This window comes from Lissotriton vulgaris, chromosome 5 (assembly GCF_964263255.1).
Source record: "Lissotriton vulgaris chromosome 5, aLisVul1.2, whole genome shotgun sequence".
In the NCBI taxonomy this organism is placed as follows: domain Eukaryota; kingdom Metazoa; phylum Chordata; class Amphibia; order Caudata; family Salamandridae; genus Lissotriton; species Lissotriton vulgaris.
Window position 1 is genome coordinate 1,263,223,572 of NC_141693.1, and position 17,526 is coordinate 1,263,241,097.

A 17,526-nucleotide genomic window follows, 5' to 3' on the forward strand; every position below is an offset into this window, starting at 1 on the left:
GTGCTGTGCTCTCAACAGTCCCCGCCAGATAAACGCCCCTCAGGTCTCTCACCTTAATCGAGACCTACGCAGCTCAGTGCATCCAGGCTCTGCCGCCCCGCCCAGCATCGAACACAGACTTGAGTCCAATTCCTGTGGGGGGTAGTTGTGCTCAATCCCTCCTGTTGAGCGGCGTTAGAAACACTTTCCGGTGAGCGCGTTGGATGCAGCCTCTCTTCAGGAGCGCTTGAAGATGCACTGGGTGTTTTCTTTGTTCCACTATTCGGTGCTGGTGGCCACCAGCACAACCCTACCTCAAAACCAATTCAGCACCAACGCAGCTCCACTTCAGCATCAGTGAAGCACCACATCAGTATCACTTCAGCAAAACAACTCAGCATCACTGCACACTCCACTACACCTAAGCACCAATACTTCACTGCCACCTCAGTATCACTAAGCATCATAGCTTAAAAACATTGCCAATTGCTCTGGATAAACACTTATAAGGTCATAAAGGCGACACCTGTTGGGTATGCTAATGCTTGTTTTTCATTTGTAGAGAGCCAAGTTTTTTAAATCTGAAGGGTCGCCTAGCTAGCAGCGTTTTGGATATCGTGTTAGCACTACCCTACATAGTAAACCCAGCACTACAGATTTTGGAAGTACAGCAAATTTATGACCACTGCTATCCACCTTAAAAATGGGTTTATGGGTTAATAGCTTGCCATTCATTTAATCTGCAGTGCATTGCGTCCCACATGGACACTTCTTCTAAACAAGGTAGCCATTATGGAAAGGTATTGTCCATAGTGTGTCATTTTTTTCCTATTCCAAGATGGCCAAACTTTTATTTCTAAATATGGCAGTAACGCTTGTACTTTAAAATAATGATAGACTATATAGAATACCTTTGCAAGATGAATACATGTTGCTCTTTTTACTTTTGTATTGCAAGCATTTGCCCGCCGTGTTTAGATGGAAGCATGCATGCATTTTTCTACTTGTATTCTTTTAATTTGTCTTGAATTTTGTTGCTAAATTTGTGTGTGTTTTTTTTTTGTTGTATCAGAAGATGAATGCATAAATGAGTCATTGTATTGGTGAATGGATGCATGGTTGCAAAGATGGCTGAGAGAGTGCATGTATGATTACTTCTTTCATTAGAAAACTTAAATCGGCAAAAAGCCATAAAAGACAAATAATACACAAACAAAATTAAAACAATTGTGAATAACATCAAAGAAATACAAATGAATAATTTGTAATACAATAGATCCATTAATCAAAAAAAATTGAAAAAAACAATGTTCCAGAGTGTCACCAACTATAAGAGGTATCATAAAGTGACAAGTGCATAGTGCAGAAAAAGTTGTCAACAAGTTATTTTCAGTAGTAGTCAGATTGAAATACCAATCACACAATAAATATATTTTTATTTAAAAAAAACCTCAAGGTAAGAACAAATTTAAAACATGAAAAGGTATAAAGATGATACTTCATATCACCGTAAAACATTTTGATTACTTTGTAGACCACATTTCCTGTGCTTAATTACATGCTGTATGTAGCTCACTGCAGTCAAACAAACACTCAAAGATGAAAGGGAATGTATGTAATACACAGCTGTTTAATGGTGTCTAATATTAATATTCTTTAAAAGTGAAAATAAAATAGTTTTCCTGAAACTGCAGTACAATTTACAGAATAGCATTAGGTGCAGAGTGGACTGGGTAGAAAAATTATCACATAGGCACAAGTCATTGGGTCATTGGGTTCCTAACAGGTTCAGGGACGGCCACCATAAAATGCAAAGTCCTTAATATTAGCTTGGCCAGCAGGACCCGTTACTAGTTATTACATATCTAAATCACATATGGTTCCAGAACGCGCCCAGAAAGTAAGGGGATATACTGGCACACTGAACTTTTTACCACCTCAGTGCAAATTCTGTTGTTCCTAGTCTAGCTCCAAAAATGGTCTTTGATGGTCTCTCTAATAGGCAAAAGAAAATGCCATAGGGCTGCTATACAACTCAAGGGAACCCAGAGTGTTGCTCATATTCTTAACATACATTCGCAAAGGGATGCTGGTGGTTTTATCTAATTTCAAGCAGTCCCTAATTACATTATGGCTGAAGTTGGCATCAGGCTTTGTCCAGATTGCTAGCCACAGCAGCAGTGGTTGATTTCTAATAAGATCAATGACATACTAAAGGACAAGCTCTGCATGGCTTTGTGAAGTAGCTGTGCCATGTGGATCCCCCAGCAACCTTTTCAGGCAGCTATTTTTAACTCTCTGATGGCCATCAAATCTTCTATGCGCCCAACCCTGGAACTGTAAGTTACAGTTTACGTGGACGAAGGTGGACTTTAAGTCCATAAAGGCTAGGTAGACTTGCCCTGACTTAGCCAAAGTATATTTGTTAATATTTAGCTGTGGGGGTAGGCCTTGTTAAACAGTACCTAGTCCTGCCCTAAAACCATATTGTAAATCAGACACTATTTTATTATATTGAGCCCAGACCTCTAACTGATCCATAATAACTCTACCCATAATATTCGCCATTGAACCAATGAAGGAGATGGGCCGGTAGCACTACCTCTATGCTCTTTTTCAAATATTTGGCATATAACCGAGTGAGGCCAGGATTTTGGTGGGCCAACCTTGTAGGAAAGTGGCTTTCTGTTGCAGTAACACCCCACTTTTTCCAAGATTTCTGATGCACTTTGATTGTGTGCGTGCTGGGATCCTGCCAACCATACACCAGCACCTGTATTCTGTCACTAAACTGTACCATTGTTTCCACAATTGGCACACCTCTGGGCCACATGCAAGTCCCTTGTAAAAGTTTAGCCTTGATACTGAGGGCCTTGTGACCAGAGAGGGCCTCTGAGGGCTGCAGCATGTATTATGCCACCCTCAGAGACCTCTCACCTTCACCCCCACAAACTGCCACTGCAGGCTGTGACTTTTGATGCTAACCAAAATGAAGAGTCTACATGGCACACATCACCGTGTACCATGCCCCTCAACACTGCCTATGACATGGGTAAGTCTCCCCTCTAGCAGGCCTAACAGCCCTAAGGCAGGGTGCACTGTCCCACAGATGAGGGTATAGCTGCAAGAGCAATATGCCCCTACACTGTCTGTGCCTTTCACAGACATTGTAAGTGCAGTGAAGCCATAGTGAGTACATGGGTTGGGAGTTTGTCATGACAAACTCCAGAGCTCCATGGTGGTGTTTCTGAAAACTGGGAGCTTAATAAACTCACACTGATGTCAGTGTTGGATTTATTATAAAATGAGCTCAGAGGGCATCGTAGAGATGCCCCGTTAAAAACGACCAACTTCTAGTGTATTGGTTGACTGATTCCCACCAGCTAGCCATCAGCAGATGGGTTTCTGACCTCATGGGGGGAGAGCCTTTGCGCTCCTGGAGGTCAGACTAACAGCAACACTTGGCAGTGAGCCTCAAAGGTTCTCACCTTGTGATGTGCTGATTTGTGAAGATTTTAGCCCCCCATCCAGGCCCTACTTTTGGCAGCAGGACAGGCGGGAAAATTAGTAAGAAGAGGAGTGTCCACCTTTGCCTGGCACATCTCTAGGGTTGCCAGGAGCTGAGGTGAACACCTCTCTTTTAAATTCTCAAACTTGAATTGGAAAATTAGGCTCAATAGGGACAGGGATGTGCCCCTCTCCCAGGGGGTAGAGGGCACCTAAGGGGTGTAGTCGCCCCATGGGGCAGTAGCCATTGGATACTGCCCCCCAACTTTAATAACACACTTACATTTTTTATTTAAGGGCTCCCCTGAACCTTGTTCTCAGATTTAACTGACCAAAGAAGAAGAAGGAAGAAGACCGCTGCTGGACCAGGAACTGAACAGCCGCAGACAGAACCCAGCAAAAATCCCACCCTGTAACAGGTTCGACAACTGGACCTGCTGTCCTTCCAAAAACCATGCTAGGCCTCCAAGAAACCCTGGAGACCTTCTAGCCTTCACCCAATCTCCAAGAACCCCCCTTTGGGCTAGATGCTCTAGTCCCCAGCGTCCGCCGGTACAAGAACCCCAGTAAATTTAGGACCGACACTTGTGTTGACATGACTCACTACTGCAAAAAGAATCTCAAGACCAAAGCGGTAGAGGACAGACACTTGTGTCGACGTGACTCTGCCCTGCCAGAAGAAAGCACTGAACATGGAAGGCCTCCACAGCCTTGAAGAATCTTCTCGGCCCAAGGACCCAAGCTGTTCACAGCTCTGTTCCCGAAAGTCAGTACCCTCCTTCAAGGGGTACTGTGGGCCTCTCCTGAATAATTTATCAAAAGTTATGTACTGCGAAGATGCCAGTTCAGATGAAGTAGCGGCACTGCGTTAATCGGAATAAAGTCATTTAAAGGGTGCTGAACTTGCATTAATATGCAGCGACGGCTTGCGGCGCACTACGAAATTCGTTTTATTAATTAAATTGTTTACTTACCTGCAATTATCCATATGCCGGTTTTTAGCAACCTCCACCCTGCCCCTCCCCCTCCCCACCCTCCTGCCCCACCGTAACTCCCTCCACGAGCCGTCGCTGTTAATATGCAAATATCATCAGCACGGCATTGCGAGCATTTCGTTAAGGAAAGCGAAACAATTTAGGACACATTCACTTAGTCGAGAGCTTTCCCTAGAGCCCAAAGCAAGAATATTAAAATAAAAATACACCCATGATCTGCTCAGGTTCAAGTATAAATCCTGCGTCGAGTCGTTTTCAAGCCACAAGAGAGCTGCAGCCGTGTGCACACAAACCCGCACTTTATTCTCTGGCGTTTAATTTAATTTTCCACTAGCCCGCCCAAGATGCTTGCCTCACGTCTGCTTCCTACTACGGCTAGCTCTCCGGAAAAACGAAGCACTTGAAGTTCTGAGCGGATGCTATCATAAGACCAAATGCTCGCCCCAGGTACTTCAGTGAGATGCTTTTTAAATATTAACGATTCTCGAATTAGTTTAAACATTATTCAGCTCTATAATGTTTGTGGGGGTATCCAAGCGCTGGCACGAGAAAAGTTGGCCATTTGTTTTTATCTTCTAAAATGCAAACTTCACAACGCGGTACAAAGCTAAAGCCAAGCCAAGAATATGCAATTTTATTACCGTGTATTATGAAACACAACCTTTTCGACAGATTACTGGTATACCACATAGGCTGCTAAAAGCAATTATTTGATTGGCCCCCGCCCTAGTGAGCTCCAATAAGAACTGTGTACAACCTGTCATGTTAAAGGGGTGGAAGAGACGAATTAAGGTAATCCTAACTTCATTAGAATAACAGAGGTGGTGTCTAGAATACGGTATGGGTTAAGTCGAGATCAAAAAAGATGGCATGATGGTTTTGCTGTTGGGGGACACTGGGGAAATGTTAAATCTACTAAAAAGCATTGTGTTTGGGTAAGGGGGAATTAAAGGTAGCGAAGATGGGTCTATGCACTGCCTCTAAATGGATGTGGCTTTTGTTTTGTGCAGTTGTATATAGCGCCAACTCGACCCGAAGGTTTCAGAGCGCTTTACATGAGCACCAGTTGCCTTAAAGACGGAGACATTCACTTAGTCAAGCCTGGGGAGATGAAGTGATATGCCCATAATTACAGGATGCTGAGTGTCCCTGCCGAGACTCCAACACAGTTCCCTAGCTTCAAGGTTGACCGTTATAGCTGTTACGCCACATCTTCTCTTCCCTTAGACGATAATAGTGGAGACAAGCACAATAATTACGCCCACCTATGAGCAGAAGAGAGAGAACGTTGCCTGTGGGGTTAACCTTGAATACAACTAAGTTGTTAGCCCGGTGTTTGCCCGGTGGTTTGCAGCACAAACCATGTGGGTAAAAACTACATTGAAGGCCGACGATAGGAGGAGGCCGCCATACCTCAAGCAACTCCATACTGGCTGAAACCAGTCAGGGATTGCTTGTGCCCCTGTCAACAGGAAAAATTGCCTGAAAAGTTCAGACTGGACTGTACTTTATGGAGCAGGACCATGACTCATTTGCATTGGACTGGTCTCTGTCTACAATTGGACAGTGGGTGAAAAACGGTGGATTGGGATGCAGCCCCAAGCGATTGCAAGTGGTTTAGATTATTTCAAGCATACCACCCATCACATTGCTGTTTGCTGCAGAAGAAGTCCTAAGTGCGACAGGCAAACCCATACCTTGGTCCTTTGTTCGCTGTGCCACAGGAACCAAGTACCACATTATTGATGATGAATGTAATGCTTGAATTAATCTCAGTCACTGGCAATCGCGGAGGACCGCATCATAGTCCATTGTTTTTCAACCACCATGCCACCTCAGTTTGGACCCAGACATATGCCAATCAGTCTTGACCTTGTACCAGTAGGAAGAGTCCAACCCGAACTGCCAGGGCAGGTGGTAAATGAACCAGAACACAAGCAACCCAGTGGCTGCATCCAAACTAAGGTATGCAAAATAACAATGTATTGGGATGTAGCGTCAAGTTATTAGTAGTGGCTGAGATTGATTCACTGGTAAGATTTATAGACTACTCGCCGATCGTATGGAGGGTCTGCTATTGCTGGACTTGATAGGGGGCATCTGTGAGTCTCTGGGGGTAGTTTCCAATGTCATAACCGGAAGTTCCAAAACCGGAGGAACCACTTTTTCATTGAGATCAGGTGATAGGTGAAAAGAAAACATCCCCCATCTTGCTTCAATAAGCAATATAGAGACCAAGAAATCATTGGTTGATGCGCTTAAAAAGCAAGATAGGCCCCAGATTCAGGTTACCAGGAGGACCTATAAAAAAGTATTAATTGATGTTAAAGAAGATAAGTAGCAGAGAAAATGGGAGGGCCTTTAGTCGCTGCTAGATAGAACCACCATACCACCATCGCTCCGTCTGGAATTTGGTGGCCTATGGTAGCAGGGATGGGTTTTCTTCTATTGAAATCAACATTTCAGTCAGCGAATGGTTTACCCATTTCTCTAGTCGATACATGCAAAAGGGAGATTTCACGGACCCTTAATGTGAACAAATGGGCCTGGGGCCAACACAGCAGCGTTGTGGAGATAGAGTGGAGGCGGTTATAAGCCCTAAGGCAGAACTCACCAATGAGCCTGATGCCCTGGAGATATCAGCTCATGAAATAAGCCTGGCTTTTAAGGAAATTTTCCCCACTAAGCCCCTGGGTTGGGTAAGATACCTTGAGATTTGTTTAAGAGCGAGATAGGTTATCTGGAGTTCCTATTTCTCAGTGGCAATCACTGCTATCATGAAAGGAGCACCTATCCCACCGACTTGGACAGAGGCAGAAATTATCCCCATACTTAACAAGCATTGGCTTAGCCAATAAGTCTTGCCTTTGGGACCTTATAGGTGTTTAACCATGCAACAGTTAATGTTGTTGTACCAAGGATATTGTGCTGCATAACTGAATACTTATAAGGTCCCAAAAGCGAGACCTATTGGCTATGCCAATGCTTGTTATTTCTTTAATAGGGCTGTATGATCTCTAGAACAATTAGAATCGAACATCCCAACTGTTTTTTGTGGGTGGTTCATGACCTGAGTAGTGAGCATCTCCTTAACCGAGGCGCAGAGAAACTCAAAACATGTTACAATGTGAAAAGGTGCCTCATTTATATTAAGACAGGAAAACAAAACAATGCTTCCCTATTATTTTCACAAAATTATTAAACTGCTGAACCATGTCAGTTTTGGCCCATTTCTGTAAAGCACCCTTGTTCTTGGTAACAGCTAGAGGGACAGGTGCCTTGTGATTGTTCATAGGGCATGTACAGCCTAAAAGGTGCGCAGCAGGTAAATAATGATAACTGAACACGTTATCCTCAACATCGCACCCTGTAAGGAGTTCTAAGAGATCACCACTGAACAATATAAAATCAATAATAGTGTAGCAGTCTCTGCCTGCCTTGGTTTCAAAACAGGGCAGTCAACAGTTGAGTCAAAGGTAAAGTGCAATTGAGACTTAACTGCAAGTCTGTTAAGAACCTCCCCATAGGGGTTATGAGTGAAGTGTATTAATGGTTTGTCAATTTCAATTTATAAAGCTTTATTCGACATTTGTCATAAAAGCATTCACCTAACCCTAATACAATAAATACTACATATAAAAAATACTTCTAAAAATACATATTAAACATTAAATGTCGAATAATACATAGTGAAAAGTACATCGATATTACAACACATTATTACACTTTTAAAAAGTAAAGTTTCTGTAAGTTAAAAGACAATAATCCATGTCGCAAAAAGCAAAATTGAAGATATACGTAATTTCATTATGATGCAATAGCCGTTAATGATCGGGTACGAATTAGCCACGACCAAGCCAAAAATTTTGCTACACCAACCACAAGTAATGTTGAACAGTCTGTTTCAAGTATCCTAAGGGCTTCAGATTGGCTTCGGGTTCCCAACTTTGAGCACACCGGTTTTAACCATTTACGTCTGGGGGACAAGTACAGTGGACAACAAAACAAAAAATGGGAAATGTGTTCAGTTTCTTCATTACAATGGTGACAATGATCATCCCATGCCAGGGACCAATGCTTCTTGAACGCATTCAAAGGAAGTGTACCAATGCGAAATTGAAAATAAAGTTTTCTATCGTATGGTTTTTCAATTAAGTCCCAGAAAGGTTCATAAGAGGGGTACATTTTTGTATTTAGAAAGCGAGATGTTAAATTTGCGCTTGTACTGTCACTAAACATTGTAAAATATACCATTTCCCAATATAGATCTTTTAGCTTTTCCTTAGTAGGGAAGCAGGCCGGATCTTTGTTGTCCCATAAATAGTCCAATTTCAATTTTGTAAGGAGTCCCCGCAACTCCCTTAGCCATGGAATACTATGGAAACGGTCGAATTTGATGACATCCATCAGTGCTGCTGCATAGTGGCCTAATTCTGGGGTCACCATAACTCGTCTCCAATATAGGAGGGGCCGAAGCCTCGCTATGTCCTCAACAGATTTTCTTCCCAGGTCCAATTTTAACGGGATTGTTGGTGTGCTTTGGGGGACCATTACGATCCCTCGTAAAAACCTGTTTTCAGCTCGGCCCAATTCTCTCAAGTTTGAGAACCCCCATAGTTCAGAACCATATAAACAAGCCCCCAGGACTTTCATGGAATAAATTTCCATCACACAGTTTACAGGCTTTGTCAGTGAGGTGCGGTGTTTTAAGGAAATAGCGCCTGCTAGCTGTCTAAACTTTAGTAGGGTTGTGGTTATGTGTTGTTTCCAGCTCATGTTTTCTTGCAGAGTGATACCTAGGTATGAAAAAGAGTCCACTCTTTCTAGGGGTGTGCCTTTGTATTTTATTACACCCTTAAAAGTGGACTGCTGATTGAGGCACATGAATTTTGTTTTAGTAGTGTTCAATTCCAGGCCCCTTTCATCACAATATACACCAAAGGCATCAACCACTTTTTGTAGCCCACTGGGGGTGCGGGAAAGTAAGAGTGTGTCATCCGCAAACATGAGGACTGGTACACGAGAGCCAGCTATTACAGGGGCGTCACTAGCAATCTTCTCTAGATGTTCAACGATACCATTTATATAGATAGAGAAGAGGGTTGGCGCTAGGACACACCCTTGTCTCACCCCACGTTCAACCGGAAAGGGATCGGTTACATCTCCTTGTTTGCCCCATCGTATCCTTGCAAAATTGTTTTCGTGTAGGCGAACAAGGAGTGTGAGCAATTCCTGGCTTAGGCCTGCGTCCGCCAAGGTCTGCCAGAGTTTTTCCCTGGGGACCAAGTCGAAAGCGGCTTTTAGATCTACAAAAACTGCATACAGTGTCCCCTTCTTCAAGGTGACATTTCTCCAATAGATTGTTAGAAAATGGAGGACTTGATCGACGCTACTAGTTAGGGGCCGAAACCCAGCTTGATAAGATGACAAGATGTTGTTTTCGTCGATCCATTGCTGCAATTTGTTTTGCACTAATCGGCCCATTAGCTTTTGTGCTGTATCGATCAAACTAATGGGTCTGTAGTTTTTAGCCAGGGATCGGTCACCTTTCTTATATATGGGAATTATTTCAGCTCCCTTCCATGAAGCAGGCACTTTCCCTCCCATAGCCACCGCATTAGCCAGCATTGTGAAATAGCTACACCAGGACTTCCGGTCCGATAGGAAAATATCAGCCGGAATTCCATCCATGCCTGGGGCTTTCCCCCCTGCTACACAGTCCAGTACAATACTCACATCCCTCTCAACAAATATAGGTGCTTTGTAGTAAACTTGCGGAGGAGGACTAACATTATTAAACATGGGGTTACAAGCATACTGTGGTTGAAAGTATTCTATCCAACTGCTTTTTGCGACATTATTAGTAGGCTGGGGTGCTATGCCACCCTTTGCCCATTTTACTGAAGCCCAGAAGCGCTTAGAGTCCTTGGAGGCACACACCTCCTTAAGTTCTCGCCAACAATCCTCATCCCAACGCTTCTTAGCTAATTTTTGAACCTGTCTGTACTGGTTTCTCGCCAGCCTTACTGCTTCTGGCCTTCCTGATCTTAGTTCCCTGCTAAGATTATCTCGTGCTGCCCTACAGCTCTTGTCATACCACCCTCTAGTTTCTTGGGCTTTCTTCATTTTATTTGGGGCTATTCTTTTAAGAAAAAAACTTTGGATTTTAGAAAAAAGTATCTCATGGGCAGCCATCATATAGTCAGTAAAATCAGTCTGTCCATAATGAGACTTAATCTTAGCAACTTCGCCCACCACTACTTTCTTTAGAGTCTCTATTTTGGCAATGTCTTCTAGGAGCATACTCCACTTCAAATGTCGGGAGTTGTTTGAACTTACAAGGTCCTGCGTAACCATGTGATCCTCTCTAGGATGCTCGGGTTTGTCGTGGTAGGTATGTAGTGTCAGGCACAGAGGATTGTGATCACTTTCAATTTTATCCTTCACTTCCATATCTACCAATTTATCCCAAGCCCTTACATCCAGGAGTATATAATCTATCCTACTGGCCGATCGGCCATTATCAAAGGTATTTTTCCCCATAGAATCTGACAGTGCCCGACCATTGGCTGCTCTAAGTCCTCTAGAAAGACAAAAACTTTTCAGTTGGATTGCTACTGTGCTCCATTTCCTAATTGCTGGGATATCTAGTTGGGGAATTCCCCACTTGGTATCCTCATCTTCGGCCAGGATCTTATCCTCCTCACCCAAGGGTTCAAAGGTAGTGTTAAAATCCCCGCCTATTATTATATGGGTTGGGTCTGGTAGCAATTCAATATGATTCTCAAGGCACGTTAGGGTCTCTGATGGTTTACCCCTGGCAACTCCCCTTGAATAAAGATTAAACAGGGCTAGTTGTTGACCATTTTGCCAGGTAATATCAAGTGCCAAAATGTCGTTAGAGGGTATAGACCTTTGTTTAACCGAACAATTCAAAGTTTGGCGTACCCAAATTAACAGGCCCCCAGAGGGACGTCCCACTCGATTTCTTGTAGCCGGGACGTAAAAGTTCAAATACCCTTGCCTGAAGATTGGTGTGAGCGACCAAGTTTCTTGGAACATGACAATGTCGTAATAGTTGATGAAGTCGACCCAGTCTGGAATGTTTAGCTTATTTGTAATTCCAGCTATGTTCCAAGAAATAATTGATAATTGCGGTTTGGCCTTTTGGAGGTATGTCTGGTCAATATCGGGGATATTTAATGTTTCTACAGGATCTATTCCTAGTGTTACATTTCTACTCAATGTTGGTGACTTCTCAATTACCTCCAATGTTCTTTCCTGTTCCATCTGAACTCTATTTACTTCCTCTAAGACGGAAGTACAGAATACATCAGAGGCTAGTGAAGGTTCATCTAACGTGGAAGTCTTAACATATCCTTGGTCCAACTGCATATCTAGAGGGACGGGAGAGGCACATGCGAGTCAATCACACTCGTTTAGGTCAGTTAACACAGAGTATTGGTTGTCCAAGTTTAGCCCCCACTCGCATACTGGATTGGACCTGGCCCTTCTATTTCCCACAACTGTCCATTTTGTTCTTAGTATGCTAGGTTTAGCTACTAGACCTCTTCTGCTATAGAAGAAATCCAGTGTCAGTGGAACTATTTCAGCTGTCCTACGTTGTGGAGGGAGGATGTTCCGTAGGACGTCAGGCAGCACTTCAGGGCCCTTGAAATTCAAGACCACACAATCCCCTTGGAATTTCTTCGCCTTAGTACCTATCCACCTAACCCTTCTTGCTGTAAGCAGATCGTCAGATAGTTTTTCCTTGCCCCAGGGAGTTATGTGCATATTACTACTGAGCCACTGGAGAGCCTTGTTTCTTAAGGAATCTGGAGACTCGATCTGTCCAGTTTTCAGCAAAGGTGTGTTTGCTAGTACTAAAATCAGGGGCGAGGCTTCAACAATTAGTTCAACTGGGGCAGTTTCTGGGTTTAGGATCTCGGAGATAGTATTGCCCACTGGTTGGGCTGCATCTGAAATTAGGGCCGTGTCAGGGGTATTATCGTGCATAGAGCTGGCTTGTTGGATTTGCTCAGAAGGAACTTGTAAGCCAGTATTCATGTTCACCCCGAGTGATTTTCCTGCAGTCTCCATTTGTTCGAATTTAGTTGCTACTAGATTTGAAATTTCCCCCACCCCCTCATTAGTTTTCCTTAAGAGGGTCTCTAGCTTGTTGACCTTATTGGCTAGTTGGTCTACTTTTGATATGAGGGGTTTCATTAATCCTGATAGTTTGGACTCTAATATACCCATAAGCTTATTTAGGAGGGTATCCTCCCCTTCTACATTTTCATACTCTTCCTCCCTTATCCCGTCTTCCGCCCTTTTCTTTGTTCGTCTGGGTGGGGTTGCGGATTTGTTTTTACAAGAGCGTAAGCCGCCTCTTCTAGGTGGTGCCTTAGTAATCCCTTTTTTGGCTCTTGGAGCGGGGACCGGTGTGGGAGGGGTATTGGTCTCTATAACTAACTCCTCAATTGTAACAGATTTGTCTTGTTCTTCTAAATTAATTAAATCTGCAAAGGGGTCAGGTTGTTGGTCAGTAGAGGCCATGGATACATTAATTGTAGAGCGCTCATTAGGGTCCTCAATAGGGTCGGTGACAATGAAATCATCAGCGACAGACTGGAATACCCCTGATTGATTAATTTGAGCACAGGGTGGCGAATCCACAATACCCAGGGAGGACCTCCGATTATTATTAATTTTTGTCACTACCTGGACCAGGTAGTTGTCCATTGTATTAGCCGGGGTGACAGGCGTTTTTTGCTTTGACATAGTGGTCACACAATAATTAACAGTGAGGCCCTGGAGATATATATAACAGTAATAGTCTGATTACACTGTAAATATTGGAGTGTTTTACCTTACCACAGTTCGGTTTAGAGGATGGGGGTAAGAGGGGTGGCCCAGTCCAGTCTCTCACAGTCTAGAACGGGCTAAAACGGGCCCGCCCTTGGCCCGGGCTTCGCCCGGCGTCCCGCTCGCGTCCCGCGAGACGGGGGTGTTGCGCTATTTCAGCGCCTCCAGGCGCACAGGTGACGCGGCGTGTGCCGCTTAGGCTTCTGGGTAGTGTAGTTTTTGTGCCACCTTCGACCGCGCTCCTCTCGGCGTGCTCCCAGATGACAGAGGAGTCGGCCAGCGGGAGGCGGGAGGGCAGGCACCAGAGGACACTAGAAGACGAGGGCTCCAACAAGACTCAGGGCGTCAGGTCAGCAGAAGTGGCTCACAAGGTCTCCCCCCCTCGACCGGGGTGTTGCGCTATTTCAGCGCCTCCAGGCGCACAGGTGACGCAGCGTGTGCCGCTTAGGCTTCTGGGTAGTGTAGTTTTTGTGCCACCTTCGACCGCGCTCCTCTCGGCGTGCTCCCAGATGACAGAGGAGTCGGCCAGCGGGAGGCGGGAGGGCAGGCACCAGAGGACACCAGAAGACGAGGGCTCCAACAAGACTCAGGGCGTCAGGTCAGCAGAAGTGGCTCACAAGGTCTCCCCCCCTCGACCGGGGTGTTGCGCTATTTCAGCGCCTCCAGGCGCACAGGTGACGCGGCGTGTGCCGCTTAGGCTTCTGGGTAGTGTAGTTTTTGTGCCACCTTCGACCGCGCTCCTCTCGGCGTGCTCCCAGATGACAGAGGAGTCGGCCAGCGGGAGGCGGGAGGGCAGGCACCAGAGGACACCAGAAGACGAGGGCTCCAACAAGACTCAGGGCGTCAGGTCAGCAGAAGTGGCTCACAAGGTCTCCCCCCCTCGACCGGGGTGTTGCGCTATTTCAGCGCCTCCAGGCGCACAGGTGACGCGGCGTGTGCCGCTTAGGCTTCTGGGTAGTGTAGTTTTTGTGCCACCTTCGACCGCGCTCCTCTCGGCGTGCTCCCAGATGACAGAGGAGTCGGCCAGCGGGAGGCGGGAGGGCAGGCACCAGAGGACACCAGAAGACGAGGGCTCCAACAAGACTCAGGGCGTCAGGTCAGCAGAAGTGGCTCACAAGGTATACATGGTTTGTCATGTATATCACTTAAACCACAAACCCAGTGCTAAGCGGGTTACAAGAATGAAAGACAGACCCCATAAATTGTGGAAACACCTGCCAACTCTCCACTTTAGGTATTAATGATTGCACAGTTATTTAAATTGAAGGAATTATTGCAATGAATAATAAACAGGAGCTTCTTTGAACAATATTCCAGCCATATAAATTGAAAATTACTGTAACTCAGATCTGCTCTGGTGATTCGTCCGGGAAAGAAAGTTGATATAAGTGTTAACAGATAACTCTTGGCACTATCAAATTACCCAGGGATTGCTGGTGTACAATAGGACAGGTATCCTTGTATATGGCAGGGAATCAGTGACCATGTCTATTGTAGGTCAATATTATTATTACTTAGGATATCCAGCCAATGCATATTGTTTATTTTGGAGCCCAAACCAGTCACATTCCATGTCCCAATCTTCCATCTGGACTTTGGTTCAGTAGCCATAGTATTGTCTGAAGCAGGAGGAGAGTCTACAGTGGAATTATGATTGAGGACATTAATGTTGTTGTCAGAATTACCACAAATAATGTCACAGGGCCCTTATTGACTTATTGATTGTCTAAAGCCACCAATGACACAAAAGGCACTTTCATCTGTAAAACAGATCTATTGGCATTACTATTGCTTGTTTTAAATCTGCTTTCAACCAGATGCTAAAGCCGCTCATTGGCACCTTGGGTAGAGGAGAGTGAGTGCTGTAAAACCAGACCGGCAAGGAGATACGAGAAATAAGAAAATGTTACATAAAAATGCAAAGTAAAGAAGGAAATTAAGATGTAGATTTAAAGGAAGAGATTTAGAAAGGAAAAGAAAAGAAAGAAAGAAGTTATATTGGGAAAGAAGTGGGAAGAACTAAATATGGTATTACCGTATCTGCGCTACAGGCCTCTTGTGATAGAATTCATAAAGTAATACAATTCTTGCATCAAATATTGCAATTTGAAGAATATACAAAAAGAGTAAACATCGACAATGTTGTGCAATTTACATTGGAATGAGGAAAGTCTTAAAGAAACAGGGGACTAGGCATATATGAACGTTAGTATGGTATGTAACAGTGTCATTAAGGACAGTATACAATTGGTTTTGATTTACCAAATAATTACATTTGGAAAGACAGGAAACATGATTTAGGCACAACACACTTTTAGTGGTGCGTGTTTCATCGTAAGCCATTATGAGAACAAGGAATCCCATAACCAAGGTTCATTTTGTACAGTTGGAAAAAATTGGTCAGTACAAAAACAATAAGACTTTGCTTCAGAGAATTTTCAGAGGGACTAAAACAAGAATGATGAGTATGATAACATAATACCAATCCATAACAGTAGATACCACTTGATAAGTGAAAACATATTGTAATTTCAGATTTGTAGTGGGTTCTTTGATGATTTACTTGGGTTGGTTGCCCTCACAAAGTTTGCCACATTTATGCAAGTATGTGATGGCAAGAAAAAAACTCATGCTCGATAGCATTCACTGGAATGTATGACTTTATGGCTGCCGTTCTCAGGACAACAGGAGGAAAGCTCAGCACTGCTACATCAATTTTATCCCAACTTTAGCACCAACGTTTTCGTTGGACACCTCCCTACTTTGGGTCAACTGGCAGTTTATGTCCTCAAATTCTCTATGATAAGAAAGTTCTGGGTGGTGGAAGATGCACGAAATGAAACTGATGTATCTGTTTGAACTTGGGGAAGGGAGATATGACCAGATAAAGATGAATAAAAAAGACATAGGATAATTCCTTACATAAAAGTCCCATACATAGATAATATTATTTGTAGACATGGATCTCCAGAAGTATCAAATGAGACACTATGTAATACCATTTCCTTGAAAATAAGGGTTAAATACATTACCCGTGTGTGACAGAATCCAGCACAAACTGTGGTGTTGACGGCCAAGCAGTAGGTACACTCTTTGTTTTCCACATACATGGTATATTCAGTAGGAACACAGAACGAGATACCTTGTTTGAAAGTCAGGCAAAAGATTATTGATGCGATGAAGATGTTCATCATTCTACATTTGGGGAAGAAACAAGAACATGTAAAGTATGTATGTGAGGTCAAATGGTTACATTATCATACAAGCAGTGGGGAGCTCTGATTTTAATGGTTTTTCCTGGAGCCATTTGTTATTTTGTTGGAAACATGCAGAGTAGCCCTGCTTGAGCTACTCTAAGATTTCAATAAAAACCATCAGTATGTCTAAAGAGCATGGAAAACCGACCAATAAGCCAACACAAACATATGAAGCAAAAGTCCATTACCCATTGAAACGAAGAAGTATGACCGTGACGAATAAATACTTTTCTTCTTAGATAAAAGTTTCCTCATATCTGTAGCCCTGTCCCCTTTCCAGAACCTCTTACTACCCACCTAGGAAGCAACCTTCCTGGAAATTAGGCCGAACAATAAAGTGGCTCCTGTGATGGAACCTGGTCTATGCATGAGGCAGCACAGGACATTTTAGGCTGGGGCGTTGGATAGGCTTTAAAACTGGGAACCCGGTCTCATCAGCCCGCCCTTTCAAAGCCATCTCACAGTGTGGTCGTTCTCTTGCTCAGACTCCTTTGCTTGGGCTTCCGTGAGAATTTTCTGCGCCACCCCAGAAAACATCGTGCAGTCTTAAAGAGTTTTAAAGAATCAGGCTACAACAGATACAGTGTGTGCATGTGTCGTAGGTGAGGTCTGAGTGCAATATATTTTGCACAGACGTTGAAATATGTCCCTCAAGAAAACAACATCATCTAGGGGCACTGTAAAGAATGAGAAAATACATTGATGGCAGCTTACATGAGTCTGCAGGACTAATTTGATGACCATAAGACATAATTATAGTGCACATCTGAGTATTTACTACAAGCATTGTCTGTGCATCTGGTAGTCTCATGCATCTGGATGGCATATGTATCTGATTGAAACAAGCATATGCCAGTTACACATGAAGGCGCATAATTCCCCCATGTACTTCTTTGTTTTTGTTGTGTGTATGAGATGAATAG

General features: G+C 43.8%; 1 protein-coding gene across 1 annotated transcript in view; it reads right to left on the bottom strand.

The window, feature by feature from the left end:
* TSHB (thyroid stimulating hormone subunit beta) overlaps positions 1-17,526 on the bottom strand; it is a 155,450-nt gene that overhangs the window by 54,503 nt on the left and 83,421 nt on the right. The window contains exon 2 of the mRNA XM_086920341.1: positions 16,379-16,541. Coding sequence (XP_086776467.1) covers positions 16,379-16,540 — 162 coding nt within the window. The 5' untranslated portion in view covers position 16,541. The remainder of the gene's footprint in view (positions 1-16,378; positions 16,542-17,526) is intronic.